Source organism: Strix uralensis, chromosome 15 (genome assembly GCF_047716275.1).
Source record: "Strix uralensis isolate ZFMK-TIS-50842 chromosome 15, bStrUra1, whole genome shotgun sequence".
Taxonomy (NCBI): Eukaryota; Metazoa; Chordata; class Aves; order Strigiformes; family Strigidae; genus Strix; species Strix uralensis.
In genome coordinates this window covers 13,795,546-13,811,040 of record NC_133986.1, presented here as the reverse complement: position 1 = coordinate 13,811,040, position 15,495 = coordinate 13,795,546, and the positions used below count along the sequence as shown (strand labels likewise).

The following is a 15,495-nucleotide window of genomic DNA, read 5'->3' as shown; positions in this document are numbered from 1 at the left end:
ATTCTAGGCTTCATTTGTGCAGGGCCAGCTCAGCACCTGCACTCAGCTGTGTGGACTTAGCCTCCCTGTCCAGCTGTCACCAATATACACAGGATATTTATTTGGAACTTGTGGCTTCCGAGTACCAAGTGGACTTTAAGAAAAGGCATTTTTTCATGGGAGATTTGGTAAAGGAAATTGGTAATGGGGATGTAAAGAGATAAGCTTTCATCTAGGATGAGTTAACAGTGCCTAAATGTCATCTTCAAGGGAATTAATGGTACATATGAAGACTGTATGATGATTTCAATCCAACTGAAAGTCAGAAAGTGTCTACATCACAAAAATGTCATTGCAACTGGCCTAAGATGTCTGAGAAGGTGCCAAGTCTTAAAGGAAAAAGATTCAGTGGCCAAAAGCCAGGCCAAGTTGACTCAGGAAAGCTTGCTCTGCAGCTGAGTGCAACCACCCTGTTCAAAGGAGAAAGAAATCCCAGATCTGTTTCATCTTTCTATAAAATGTCATTCATTTTTAAATCGAACAGCAATGTCTAGATAGAAGAGGGTGATATAACTAAATACTAACAATGCTTTTGTTGTATTTACTACTCTCTGAAACATTCAGTAGCAACTGAGTCAAAACAGTCATCTCCAACGAAGAGGCAAAGCCTCATGCTGAGATCCTATGTCCTTTTTTAAATAGTACAGTATATAGTTATTCACACCTTCTGGTCGTAGTCATCAAGGCCATATTGTGCATTACAGTTGTGACTGTAGCGTGTGTTTTCACAGTCATATTCTACCTCTGGCTTCACTGGATTACGGCAAAGCGTGCACACCCATTCTCCCCTGCAAAACAAGAAACCAAAAACTTGTGTCAAATTTTGTGAGCAACCTCGTCAAATAACAAACCTCAGTAATCACTGTATTTGGAAACAAGTCTCATCCTTAAGTAATATTACAATAGCTGGCAACCTGAAACCATCCATCATACTAGATGTTCTTCAAGAGATTTGAATTTAATTAGAAGTTTAGTATTTTCAGATTCTACTCATTGCACTTTTTCTGTCACAGAGAAAAAGACAAAATAGTAAGTGTTTGAAATCATGGGCCAGCAGTGTGTGCAGCTGCACTGATTCAAGTGCTGTTTTTAAAATAAAAATATTAAGGAAAAATATCCAACAGTTGGTTCATAAGACAAAACCAGATCCATTTGATAATTGATATATTTATTATCAATTTATATGATAACTGACATATTTATTTAAGAAATCAACATTATCAGAAGCGGTCATAAAGTGTGCTAGTACACAGGTTCCCAAACCAGAGAGACGTAATTCTTCATGTGCATAAGCGCCCTTCCTAGCAGATGCATTTTCAGAAACTTCTTTAAGAATTTCATGAAGGCAGTGATGCAACTTCTGCAACATCAGGGCATGAATAGCCATCGATGAAGGTATATGAAAGAACTATGAATACAGAACTTTAGTTAAAGGAATTAATTCACTTCATTAGAATTTAATTTTGCCAAGGAAGTTTATTTTAAAACCAAAACTTGATTTTCACGTTGTTTTGAATCTAGAAGTTTAATGACTTAGCTGTTAGAGAAAAGAGTGAAAACCCCAGGAGATGGAAATTCCTGCTTTTTGAACAGGAAGAACAAAGCAAAATCTCCAAACTAATATCTCACAACATATTTTCTCAGCTGAGACAGTTATTTGGGCTTGACACAAATGAAGTAGCCTCTGGTCCCACCTGGTAATGATTTGTAACAGAATTCAGAATTATACACCATCAGTAATACATATTATTCCACCTCAATTTAAAGTTTGGTATGTCGACGTGTACCTAATTCTGGCTCTTTGTCCCATATAATTCATCTGTGACAAGTTGCTAGGGAATCTGTGTCTTAAGGAAATCAATATCCTAGACATTTCCACAAAAGCCCAAACAATCCTAAATTTCCCATAAAACTGGCTAGAAAACTGAATAGGAACTCACTGATTGCCCTTTCCTTGCGCTAGTCACTGTTTTGGCAGAGAAGAGTTGACATCTACACCACAGATGTTACATGATGTTAGGATTTTATTCTTCTCTAGTAAGTGGTAAGAATGTTTTCAGAGCTCAGGTCTGCCACCTCCTTTGTTGTACTGGCCAGCTAACCGCAGAAAGGGCATACATAGCTGGAAACAGTTCTTGCTAATAATTCATCAAGTTCCTAGTATGTAAGACAATTCTTCCCTTTGCAAGAAAAGTAACAAAAAAGACAAGTAAGAGATGTGATCTTGCCCTTGTTTAAGGTTGACACATACATCCCTGAGAATATATTCTGCCCCAAGGCAGTGAGCAGAAACAGAGCACATTAGTGAAATGTCATACACACTCACACTGGAAAGCTGAGCAGGGCTGGAACATGGCAGGAGAGATGGAAGACCTTGGGGCAGTGATCACAGCACAACAGTTCTCCTCCATTAAGACACACAGCACAGAAATCCTCATTTTCAATTGGATTGACTTCCTGAGTAACTGGAGATTTTTTCATGATGGAGATGCCATTGCTGAGCTTCTGATCAACAGACGGAGGATCTACAGGAGGAGAATGTGTCTGTCCTGCACCCTGGGATATGAGAAATTTTCTGTCCTCTGAGTTCTCCTCTTTGGATTTCACTCCTTCAGGTGGTCTATCTTTATTTATCTTAAAGGAAGAAAAATTTGGGATCATACAATCATCCTATAAGCATGTGACAGCAGTGGTTATCTGCAGACAAAATGGTTTCTCTGCAGTGAACTCTACTGAAGAGGGCACTGGGGTTCAGCAGGCCCACGCTTGGCTCGACGTCTGCCATGGGCTGGCCAGATCACCTTGGTCAAGTCATTCCCACCACATATCACAATGCAATATCACTGAGATAGCTGAACAGACTTCATATCACAGATGATAGAAATAAGATACTTTACAATATTATTTGCAAATTTTACATTAAACAGCTGAAAAAAAAAAAAAAAAAAGGGAGTATAGTTTTTTTATTCCCATCAGAAATTCCCAGTTCCTTCTGTGGAAAGAAGCTCAAGACTCCTATGAAGCAACAAAAAATAAAGATTTTGAAAATCTATTACACTGTGATTTCTGGAATCGGTTCCTATCACTCAAATATGCATTCGGGTCAGTTTTAAGCTATTTATCCTATAGTTGTAACTAGACAGATAAGCCAGGTTGTTTGCTAGAACACAAAAACACTACAGCTATCCAGTCCTAGAGACAGACTTCTCAGAAAGGGAAGTATCAGGGAGCTACACTGCAAACTAAAAGCTGCATTCTCTGTTACCTCGACCGATCACAGAAGTGTCCAAGGGTGAAATGAATCAACAGACCTGTTCAGCATATAATAACTTCCAGAAACTCTGAGTACAAGTCAGTGGGATAAAGGGGAAAAAGCAGGTAAAGCCTCAAGGAAATTCCACTCACCTTTATAGACATACTTGAAGACTGGGTCCCACATTCAATTATCAGGAGGAAATTGCCCTCCTGCTCATTGTCCTGTGGCTGGAGCTTAAACACCGGGAGCTCCCCCACTTCTGATGTACATATTTTCAGACGTTCCAGTCGCACATAGGGGATCTTCTGCTCCTTAGGGCCAGCTCTACAACCAAAATAAGACATGGTTAAATTCAGTCATACTCCACAAAATTCTCATCCCTACTCAGTTTCAACATTTTTCACGCACTGTTGTTTGTGCTTCTTTTCCTTTGTAACTGTGACTCTGATGGCTAAACATTGAAAATCTAGATTTTTTTCACAGGCTGCTTCTTTAAGAAATGTGAATGCAACCACTTTAATCATATGTCTAAATGCATTACTAACTTCTGTGCTAAAACTTTGCCCTGCTCTGTATATTTTTGTTTTAATTATTCCAATTTAAGTTGTGCTTGATACTTTTCAGTGTAGCTGGCTTCAAGCAGGAACACAGCACATCATCAAGTTTACTTTAAAATATTATCACAGCAGGAGCTGAAATCAAAATTTTATTAATTTTTTGAGATAATGTTAATCCTGTTCCCCTTACATTTTTTAGGTTTAATTGGGACTAAACAGTTTCTAATCAAGTGAAATAAGTTTGCAATTTTTTATTCATTCTGGAAAATTACATAGAATAACAAAAATACATGAACTCACCACTTCTTTTAAATTGTTTTCCAGTTTAAGAGAATACTTTACAACTTACAGAATTATTATCTTTAAAGAATCTTACATTCTTTTTAAGTTCTCCATTACCATTAAGTATGACAAATTTTCTAAATACGTGCATAAAATTTCATGGCCAGTGCTTTTGTATAAAAAAAGACTCTGTTACCTGACATTCTGATTGCTTTTCATATCCATTTCAAAATGTTCCTTTTCACAGTTATTGGAATCTGGAACAGAAGATAAGAAAATGAATAAAATATTTATAATATCAGAGTCAGATTAGGGTAGAAAGTACTTCAATATTCATGTACTTCTGACTGGTGTTTAATATGATAGCGTAAGTGAATTATGGAATCATTTCATCTATATGTATAGAAAATGTGTATGCTATTTTCTATTCTGGGATACAGTCTTTGTCTTTTTCTTTGCTTTCAACCACAGCTTCTGTCCTGAATATGAGGAGCCTTTCTAAAATATTTTGTCAGAATGGTTACATTCCCAGGGCATTATATGTACATATTATATATGTACACAGCCATGCCATATTCATCTATACACATGGAACAACATAAGTAATCCCTTTGCTATACAGCCTTCACTTGAGAAAAACAGACCTACTGAGGTCTGAACCCCTGAGGCTCAGGAAGTCTCTGCAGTCTCCTGCTCCACGCTAAGAAGCTTCTGGACAATTCTAGTTACTTGAAAACAGAAAGGAAATCTGCCACTGAGGGATGAAAGCTACACTGTATGATTCCTTTCTCTCCTCCAACATATGTAACATATAATCATACGAATTCAAAACTATCATTGTATAAGCACACAAGTAACTGTAGCTCTTGACTGATACTAGACACAAAAGTAATAAAACAACTTTGGAGAGATGGGATGGGGTAGAGATGAATGCCCCAGTGGATGCCCTTGTAAATACCAGTCCACCGACAAATTTCATAGTAACTCCTCCTTTTGTTAGGAATTAGTCTGACATAGACAATACTAACAGGAAAACAAACCATGTATCATGGCTATCCGCAGATAAGTGAGTGCCAGGAAAACATGCTTTTTTAAAGAAAATCTAGCTCAGGTCAATGGTACCTAACCCATGGCTTGAAAGCACTGTGCCTCTAAGACACCCTGTTGTTCCCAGCCACAGGAAACAATACAATCAAAACTGACAAGGAAAGGTGCATTTTACGTCATTCCTAAAGTGTTATGCATTTGTGATTGTTTCTCAGGTGAAGGGTGGTAGTCATGGCTCTGGACAGAATTACTAAAGGGTGACTGCACACTGAGCTGAAGGAGCAGTTCTTGTGGCACAGTCATGCCAGAAGATGTTCCAGTAGTGCTGCGTTCCTAATATTAATCAGCATTTCCATCAGCAACTTGTCTCATTAAATAATAGTACCTATAAAATAAAAGTAGAGGGGTTGCAAACACTGTGAGCGATGTTGACAATTAAAAAATGTACTTAATACATCAGAGAAAAAAATCTCCTAAATCAGTAAGACTGAACTGAGGTAACTGTAAGTATTATGTGTATGAAGGATCAGATGAATGTAATAACAAAGGAAAATAACTGACTAGGGAACTGTTCTGTAGAAGGAACTAAGGGTTAATGTGGACCATTCACTACATGCAAGTCGACCACATAATGCTGCTGCTGCTGCTACAAAAAAGGCAAATGCCATCCTGCAGTGTATTACCAGCAGTGAGGAATGTAAAACACAAGAAGTTGATACCCTGCCTCTGCATGGCACCCCAGAGGCCTCAGCCGCAGCTGTGGGCAGCGATCCTTCACTGCGGAGCACCCAGAATAGTGCAGCTGGAATGAAGTGGTTTTAAAAAGCACAACCCTGAGCCATGAGGAGAGACTGAAACCATCAGATTTGTTTAGTCTAGGGAAGAGAAGCGGAAGGGGTTTATGCAAGCCATGATAAGAAGAAAAGTGGCTGTAAGAGGGAAAATGATGAAATTATGTACAATTTTTACCACATCCCTTGAGGCTAGGATAAGAAGTATTTTGTTGTAAATTAAGCTGAAATGTTTAGATTTGATATTAGAAAAGGATGAGTCATTGGAGATATACACCAGAAGCAGTGTGGTTTGGCAGCACATCACTGCTGAAGCCATCAAGTCCTACTGAGAGCCGCTAGCTAAGATAACGTGCCTTTGCAACAGTTAATCTCTGTCACTGGTGCACATTGCACATGGTGACTGTATCTCCTCAGGTGTCCCCTCACTGCACACCTTTAAACAGTGAGAGCAGGATGGGAATTGCTCCCTTCTGATCCTTCCTTGTGAAAACTGAATTCAATGCTCCTGTCTTTCCATCCTCTTGCACAACAGGACCTGCCCTTTGCACAGAGCAAATCTGTAACATCTGTTATAGATAGTGAGATTCTATATGTTGGGGCTGCTTTCTGTGTCTAGTGTCACATGGCCCAAACCAGATACTACAAAGCTGCTCCTCTCAGAGACACTTAAGACTGACTGAGGCACAGCTTTTTAGGGGTGCACCTGATTCTTACAACTCACAGAAATGATTGTGGCATAATTGTCACAATTTGGCATAGTACACGTAAGAGAAGACAAATCCATCTCCTTGGCTCACTGAGCTAGGCCTCCTTTGTACTAATTAGAATTCTCTGAATAAAAATACAGCATAGAGATGGAAATATTAATTCATCTTTTACAGAGAAAAGCAGCCAAATACTGGCATAAGTCACAGGATAACAGCTTGATCCTGCAATCCCTTGCTTGCATGAATAGTCCCATTGACTTTTAGTGTTTGCAGGAATGAGGCTTTACACTGTAGCACAAGGATGCTGGCAATTTGCCCATGAAAAGAGTTAAGCAAGGTCTAATTCTCCACCAAGGCTGAAGAAATAGGCCTTGGCTGAAGGGAATGTTCCACAGTAGACAGAGCCAAGCAAATGCACATACTGTGCAATATATTAACCTAACAAAAATTTGCTATGCTACTGATGTGAAGGCACATTACACTTTGGAAGTAGGGAGGGTTTTAATTAATTTGGACTCTTCAAACCAGCTCTTCAATAGTCATAACTGCAGGTCTCATTAACAGGAGTGCTTCTAAGAGAACTAATACTCCAGGTACTTCACACAGACATACTCATTTCTGGTTCATAGATGAAGGATGTTAAAATTTCAAGGCATATCATTTCCATGTTTTTCCTCCACAAATGAGATCAAACATGCTTTTCCATTGGATTAAGTACTCTGATAATATTTGAAGCTTGCTGCAAATACACATTTATATGTAAGTACATTAACGAGCACACTGCTTTGCAATGCTTGCAATGCACAGTCCTAAGAAAGACAGACCAAAAACCTAAATGAAATAATGAAAAGCCTGGTACCTTCTTTGCTTCTAAGTTGTGTCATTCTGGCATTCATGGGCAGGAAAGAAGTGTTGCTGAGCAGTTCAGAAGTGCAATGTTGAGATTTTTTGATTGAAAGATTAATAGGTTCTTCCAGCACTTTTTGCATAGAAAGAGTTAATTCATTAAATACATCTTGCCCAGCACTAGCCAAGCTGTTTTCTAGAGGATGATCTACAGTACTGAAGTCTTCTTTTTCCAGCTTCAAAGGAAAAAAAAAAAATAATCAAATTTTATTAGTAGTTTTCTTTCTTTCCATTTTAAGAAAATAATTTGTAATCAGTCTTCAAAGACCAAATAAGGAAAGCTTTCTGAAATAGCTGCCTTTGACTGACTGACTAACAATAACATGTGCTGTCAATGAAAGTGAATTCCCTTTCAGTAGAGGAGTTTGCGCAATTCCTACCTTGCAGTTAGTGCAAAAAATTCCTACCTTGCAGTTAGTGCTGCCCTGGAGGGCATCTCCTAGTGCGAGGCCAGCGACAGCCCCAGGACTCAGGTCACTTGGTGCTCTGCCCAACGCCAAGCTGTAGCTGGGCACCGACTCTGGCGGAGCATCACAGTCACAAAGGGCGTTCGGGGATGGGACAAGTGTTACAGCAGCTGCACCTTGCATCTGTGGCTCAGCCAAGCTAGATAACCTTGTTGAAGGTAATTCCATTTCTAAACTGTTCGAAAAGCCCACAATGCTTAAGGATGCTGAACGCTGGGAAAAGAAAAAAAAAAAAAAAAAAACCAAAAACCAAAACACAATACGTTAATAAGCTTTTCATCAGCAAAATGCTACTGTTCTTTCTATAATGGATGAGACACTGTTTCAGCTATACATAATCAACCAGTTGTGTCATGAGGCCTTGAAAGTATCTATTGTAATCTTACACCATTTCCAAAAGCTTTAGAGTTTCCACCATTAAAACTGAAAACTGGAAAAGGAGACACCTAGGTTACTCCTCTGTGATTTACAAAACCTGTCTTCCTTCAACCAGTCCAAGGGATCCTGATTTTTAACTCCCTACAATGAATGGAAAATCTAAGCATGTAGAATATTGTACTAAATCAATCCTTGATATAAACCCTATTAGCTTCCATTAAGTTATTCCAGACAAAATAAGATTCAGATCAGAAATCTTATCATTTTATTCAAAAATCATCAGATCACTATTCAGAAAGAAGATTTAGAAGAAATAAGATTCAGATCTGACACAAGTGGATGAAACTATTGATACTGTTAATGATGCTGAAAACTTTATGCTAGTTAGTGAGTCTGCCCCATTAAAACCTAAGGCACCTGCCCTTTAAATATTATAGTGTAAATCCAGAAACATCCTACATGTACTGAGGAAAGGATGTACATGTCTAGTTTCCAAAGAAGGGGAATATTTACCAAAGTCTCTGAATACTTTTAGCAACATGCATTTTCTACTGTCTCGTGATTTGTCACTGTCAAAACCACAGAAATACTGTCATGCAAAACAAAGCAAATCCACCTGTCTAGGTGACTTCCTTAAGCTGCCTTACATCCGGGAACGTGTACTGAAATCAGGACTCTTCCAGCATCCATATGAAGCAAATATAAGCAGTCTTAAGCAGCATGCAGATCAGTGTCATTTGAATATGTAATTTTCCATTTATTTCATTATAGTTCATTGCTGTTTCACCCTTGATAACTGACTGAATAAATCCTTTTCATTTGTCTACAATACAGTATCAATCATTGTAATATAAATCAAGACAAAAGAAATGTGTTGATTGCATCTGAATTAGAGTTTAATTTCATTGTTGTACTTATTTTTCTGCTAGGGGCCTGTGAATTAGAAGTGAATCTGAGACAGGACCCATTTTCTAGATTTAATTAGTATTTTTCTCAACTGTTACTCCATTTTGGATTTTGATACCTTTGTCCATCTTAATCCAACAGTCGTAAAGACAGTCGACTAGATTGAGTTGTCAGTTGTGCCTGTGTAAATCCTACATAATGCCAAAGAAGTCAGTCTTTAATTCCTCTGCTTGCAATGCATATCACCTGTGTGCTAAGAGAACACTCTGCCCACAGACTAATTTCCACCTAAGGATGTTTTAATTTCCTTTTCCTCAGTTTGCAATAGACACTACAGTAGGAGCTTTCCCTCAGCAGTGACCACTCATATTCAATGAGACAAAATAGGCTGCATTTGGGACAGAAAGAGGTCAGTTCTCCTGCAGTGCTAGGGAAGGTTTGTGCCATTCTACCACACAGTGCTCTAGTAAGTCTTTTTAAACAGTACTTTCATGTAGAAGGCACCCCAGAGACCCTGGTCTCTGCAGCCAGGGTATTTTCCTCCTCTTGAGGCAGAGTGTCCCTGAATTGAAGCAGTCTGAGCTATAACAACTTCTTGGAACCAGCTGGAACTAGTCAAACACCTTCTTCCTACCTTACATTTGAGCTGAAAACTAGAACACAGCAAATGAGGAAATGCATTGGTGGAGGCACAATTTTCCATATACTCTGATAGAGCATTCCTAAGAATGCTCAGGTTTCAAACCAAAGGAATATATGTAGGTCAGAAAGGAATCCAGCTTTCATGGTCACACATCCTAAAGACGTCCCCAAAGATCAAAAAATGTTCATTTGCTGTCATAATTTGCTTGTAACAGGTTCCTGCACATGCAGTGACAATTGTGGCCTATCGAGTACACATTTTACTTTTCATTCCATCACTCTTTTTATCACAAACCTTTTTCAGATGACAAAATAAACATGTGAATTGTTCTCATATCACTTATAGAAAATAAAACAAAGAAGCAGAATTAGTGCTTGAACTGAGCAGATGAACTGTAATCAGCCTTGCCTTTTCCCCTTATTTCAAAGTCCACTGTGAGCATTAATTAAGTCCCTGTGAGGTACTTAAAGAATTAGTTAGATTCTCAAAAGCACGAAGCATCCACAAATTCCTGTCCAAGTCAATAAGAACTATCTAATGCTGTGCTCCACTGGAAATGGGCATGCTGAGGCACACACGTGGTGGGCACACCACCCAAAGCTGCACAGCAACTTAACTGGAGACCTTGTGGCTATTCTCTTCTAATCACTACACGCATCTTCCCTTACTTATGTTCCAAGAGCGTGCCATCATCTATTACGTATTGAGACCTGACCTGGTGAAGACTCATCTGTGTGTAACTGTATATACTGCAGGTGAAATGTTAGCCCTACTAAGACCATGGTAGGATTACTCCTGGCTTCAGTGAGACAAGTTTACTTACTGGGAGGAGCTGCTGGGACGATTCCTAATGCAGGGAAAAAAAAAAAAAAAAAAAAATATAGGCACATGCATACGACTTTGCTATAACTAAAATTTTTAGAAAGGTGAAATTCAGTTGCATTGTATGGCTATATCTTTTTTACTCTTCTAGCTAGCATCAGTTTCTTCAGAGATCTTTTTAGATTATATAAGCCAATATAAAACCTTACTCTTGTTAAAAAGAAAAAGGAATAATGAGGCCATCAAACTGCCATCTGTCTTTCCCTTGGGGCAAAAGTTAATTTTGTGGTTATTTTAATGATGAAGCAACATTATGATCTTTCAGTGCAAAATATTAAAACTCACAGTTAAGAACAGACACATTCCATTCTGATCCATTGGAGCTGCTGTCAAGTGTGAAGTGAACAATGCACTGGGAACAAGGCTCATTAATAGCCTATTAATTCACTCCCTAAAATAATCATTTCTTTTGCCATTAGCAAAAATTTCTCTTATCCCTTGACAGTTCTGCTAGTTTTTGCAAATGGGATGCCTTTAAAGAATTGATCTCTGTTTTATAAAAGCTCTATTGCTTTTACATTGCACCCTTTGAACAACAACAAGCATTAATTATGCTCTTGGGTAGAGGGTGGCTTCAGCTGTAGGTTAATTTTGAAACTTTTGACATTTTAATGTACAGCCTGGCATATCAAACTACATCTGTGTCATTATAATTGGAATTCTCATTGCCTCATAATTAATTGTGGTCTGATGGTCCTTATAATATAATGGCAGCAGCATCACCACCCCAAAATGCCTTTTACCACAAATTTCATAGCTATGGTAGTGAAAGGTAAGAAGAAAGAACATGCAAAGTGCCTTCAGAGAACAAAAAATAAACATACTGTTTAGTTCAAATATTTCTTTGATCACTGTTGCATTTAAAAAGGTCCAGTGTAAACATGCAGCACTAATACAGAAGAATTCTGAGAAGCAAATACTTACCTTGAAACACTGGGATTAGGATTTGTTAGGATTGTTTTGGCAAAGTCTCAAGGCTGTTGACATTAAGTGTCACAGATAAAGAAAGCTAAAACTAGGAACTGCCAATTCTCTTTGCTATAAGAGAAATAACACGCTGCAAATGGTTGCAGAGTAATGAACGGCTGCTATTAAGTGGAGCAATCCCCCTGGCAGCTCATTATGCTAGGAGGTTAAACAAATGTACTACTCCAATCCAGTTGTTTAACTCACCGCGCACAGCAGCACCGATAACGCTGTCTACACATGCTTCCTATTCATATTTCCCAATTTCAGAATAGAATCCAAAGGATTTCTTTTTTGTATTCATGAGAAAAAGAATCCAAATCTTCCTTAACATTTTGTCTGAATAAACGGGAGCTGGCTTAAAGCGGAAGGAGGAAGAGATTGTATGGAGCAAGCAGCATCATGTTTTATTTATCCTTTTTTCCAGGTCAAAGGAAAAGGTTTTGTTAAATTAACATTCTGGGAAATGCACCTAATTGCATGAAGCATGAACACATTTGTGCTGTAAGCAGCTCAAGTCTTTAAAGTCAAAAAATAATCTGATACTTTAGGAATTTGCAGGACCCTAAATTCCAGGCTGTTGTTATTATTTCCTTCACCTCTAATCCCCTTAAAATTAACAGTAATTAGAAAAAAATCAGCAACAACAAACCCACCCCGGTCCCAAGCTCAAATTCAAAGTCCTAGGGTTGGGTATTAAATTATTATTACTGTCAGTCACTAAATAATCACAACATGCTCAGTACAATACTAACAAAAATAAAACTTGTGCTGTGCCCCTCAACTCTTCTCCCACAAATTTCACATGCTTTTAGAGAAAAAAACCCAAACCACTAGTTAAGCACTTGCCATTGAGATGGAAGAGTTGTCATTAATAAAGTTTAGGAGAGATGTGTTGGGGCAAAATACCCAAGAATGCTACCTACAACAGACTGAGATCAACTGTTCTCTCTGATAATCCTGTAACAGCAGCATCGGCATGTCAGAGCCTAGAAGTTCACAAGCATCAAGCCCCAGGAGAGACTGAGAGGTTCCACCATGAACTGTCGCTATGTTAGTCTTGCATGAAATGCCACTATTGCATATAACTGGAATAAAACAGAAGCCTCTCTCAGAGTGCTCCTTGGATGGCATGGAATATTTTATAGGATTTCTCTGTTTCAGGTACTTTATGGAGCTTGAGACAAACAGAGTTCCTGAACTAAGAAGCTGGGACTTTCTATGAATCAAAAAACAACACAAAAATCAGAATTATAGCACTGTGTTTGACCCTTGATTATTATTTCTGGTCACCCTGTCTCAAAAAGTATTTATCAAAACCAAAAAATATAGGGAAAATGGCCAAAGATATAAAGGACTAAAGTATAGAATGTCTTCTGTGGAAAAAAAAAAAAAAAAAAAAAAAAAGAGACACTAGAGAGACCAGCAATCACTTTTCAGCTTCAAAAAGAAATGTTTGAGAGGAAATTCAATATAGATCTGTAAAATATAGTTATTATGAAGGTGGTGAAGGTGAAAAGAACATGAAATAATAGCTTAATGGGAGAAACCCTCAAAGGTTGTTAAGGAACATAACCAAACCTGAGTTTGAAAACATCCAATCTCCTCACAACTGATCAGGGTCCCAGAAGGCAGAAGCACAAGTGCCCAAGCCAGTTAGGTTTTTAGGATGAGTGGGGATGGTACAGAGTGTTCACCGCCCTGGACCCAACTCAACAGCTGGAGAAGACAAGGAATCCTCCCTCCCAGAAGTAAAGCCCCTGCTCCTAACTAGAGAAAGAGGTGCACTTAAGGAGTCTGAGGAAGAGAGATGTCCAGCTGGCCCTGCAACACCACCAATATCTGTTGCATCAGGACCTGAGGCTCAAACTACAAATCTGTGATACAGATCTACAGTAATTATGACATTTCTTCAAATGCTAGGTACGACCTTTAGACCTCTTGCTCATCCCCGCCACAAATGACAGATACATGTAAGTAAAACAGGGATTGTATGTCCTTTATTAATCCTGAAAACACAATTAGGTCAAAAATACCTTATTATTCTCACCTCTGCTCCAGAATAGATGACCTCTCCAGTCCTGCGTGCAAATTAATAACCGAGCACCATACTATGTAAAAACAACAGGAGGACCATATCATTGCAGAAGGTTGATAACCCTTTCCACAGAATTGTTAGTCTAATTGAGTACTCATTCCTTCACACTTAAACTTAGCAATTCAACAGCTTCTATAAAATCTGTTTGCTAGAGCTAGGCACAATTCCCCAGAACAAAAGTGCAGGTATCACAAAAGTTATTCTGAGATTCGTCCTCTGTCTTGCTGGCGTTCTTACTGGAGAGGTTGGGTACTTGACAGGCATGGAGACAGAATAACTCCACAATCCAAAATGGAGGTCCTGGTTATGTAAGTGAAGTATACTGACAGGGGAGAGTGAAGAGAAAATTATATCCATTTTGCACACAGACAGAAAACTTCCATTTCTAGTGTTGCATTCTTAAAAGGTGTTAATCAAGACAAAATTATGCTAAGTGCAGTCCTTGACTTATATCAAACAATCTTCTAAGTATAGAAACATGTATTCCGCACAAAAAATACAATTCACAGAGAAAGACTAGTTAGAGCAATACACAGGAAGACAGAAAGGCTGAAAAAATATCACCATTCTAAAAACAGTGAAATAAAAAAAAGCCCACACATAACTGAAGTTACATGTTTCAACACAATACTATATACATGCATACAGAGCATGTGGCCACAGACAGGAATTACTCTGAACTTTAAGACAGCAGTAGCCTTGATGCCAATATTTCTGATCAACACCAGCTAGAAAACCCTTCTTCATACAACTGGAAAGCCAAAATTCTGTCTGCTCAGTGAAGCTAGATTTAATTTTTGTGCTGATAGATGGTGAAAAGTAACACATGAGGACATTTTACAAGTGCTTGAAGTGTTTCATCCTTGCTTCTCTACTTCTGCTTATCAATAACCAGCTTTAAATGTGAGGGATGGAAACTAGTGCTCATCAAAGTAACTTGAAAATGCATTCTTTGAACTCACAGGCACTCACATGGCATACGAGTGCCTCACACCGTGGTGTAACGGCTACACTAGCACTTGTCTGGGATGATCTGAATAACGTTCTTGTGGTTTCCCTGTTTATGAGTAATGTTGTGATCCCAAACTATTAATAGCATCTGCTCTATACTGCTTCACACATAAATATGATCCCATATGCAGACAACTCATCTAGTTATCAATCAATAGTATCAAATGCATACTGTAAACATGTTTCAAAATTAATGTACAGATGTTTAATTACAGGGGCAACCAAGCCTTGCCCCCCTCCAAAATAAAGGAAACCACTAGGCTAATGGAAGCTTTTCTTTTTTGACAGATCTTGGCAAACATATCATTAAACAGTTAATTCTGAACTTTGCTTCATTCTGGTTCACATGCAGGTTTCTCTTTAATGAAAGAATCTTAGAAGCCAGAGAATTACCTACTCCACCAGCAATTCTGTGCACAACGAAGGCTGTCAGAGCTCAGCAGAACTGCAACACAAGACCAAGAAGTCCAATACCAATTACTCTCCAAAAGGCAGAATACAGTTCTTCTCCAGGTAGCAAAAGGTTTCTCTAGCCATTTTCTCTACCATGTTTTCC

At 38.5% G+C, this 15,495-nt stretch overlaps 1 protein-coding gene across 1 annotated transcript in view; it reads right to left on the bottom strand.

Moving 5' to 3' along the window:
* Positions 1-15,495, bottom strand: part of TRIM66 (tripartite motif containing 66) — a 49,512-nt gene that overhangs the window by 3,517 nt on the left and 30,500 nt on the right. Inside the window, exons 11-16 of the mRNA XM_074884460.1 lie at positions 7,996-8,268; positions 7,542-7,764; positions 4,331-4,391; positions 3,445-3,619; positions 2,366-2,673; positions 704-827 (exon numbers count right to left, since the gene is read on the bottom strand). Coding sequence (XP_074740561.1) covers positions 704-827; positions 2,366-2,673; positions 3,445-3,619; positions 4,331-4,391; positions 7,542-7,764; positions 7,996-8,268 — 1,164 coding nt within the window. The remainder of the gene's footprint in view (positions 1-703; positions 828-2,365; positions 2,674-3,444; positions 3,620-4,330; positions 4,392-7,541; positions 7,765-7,995; positions 8,269-15,495) is intronic.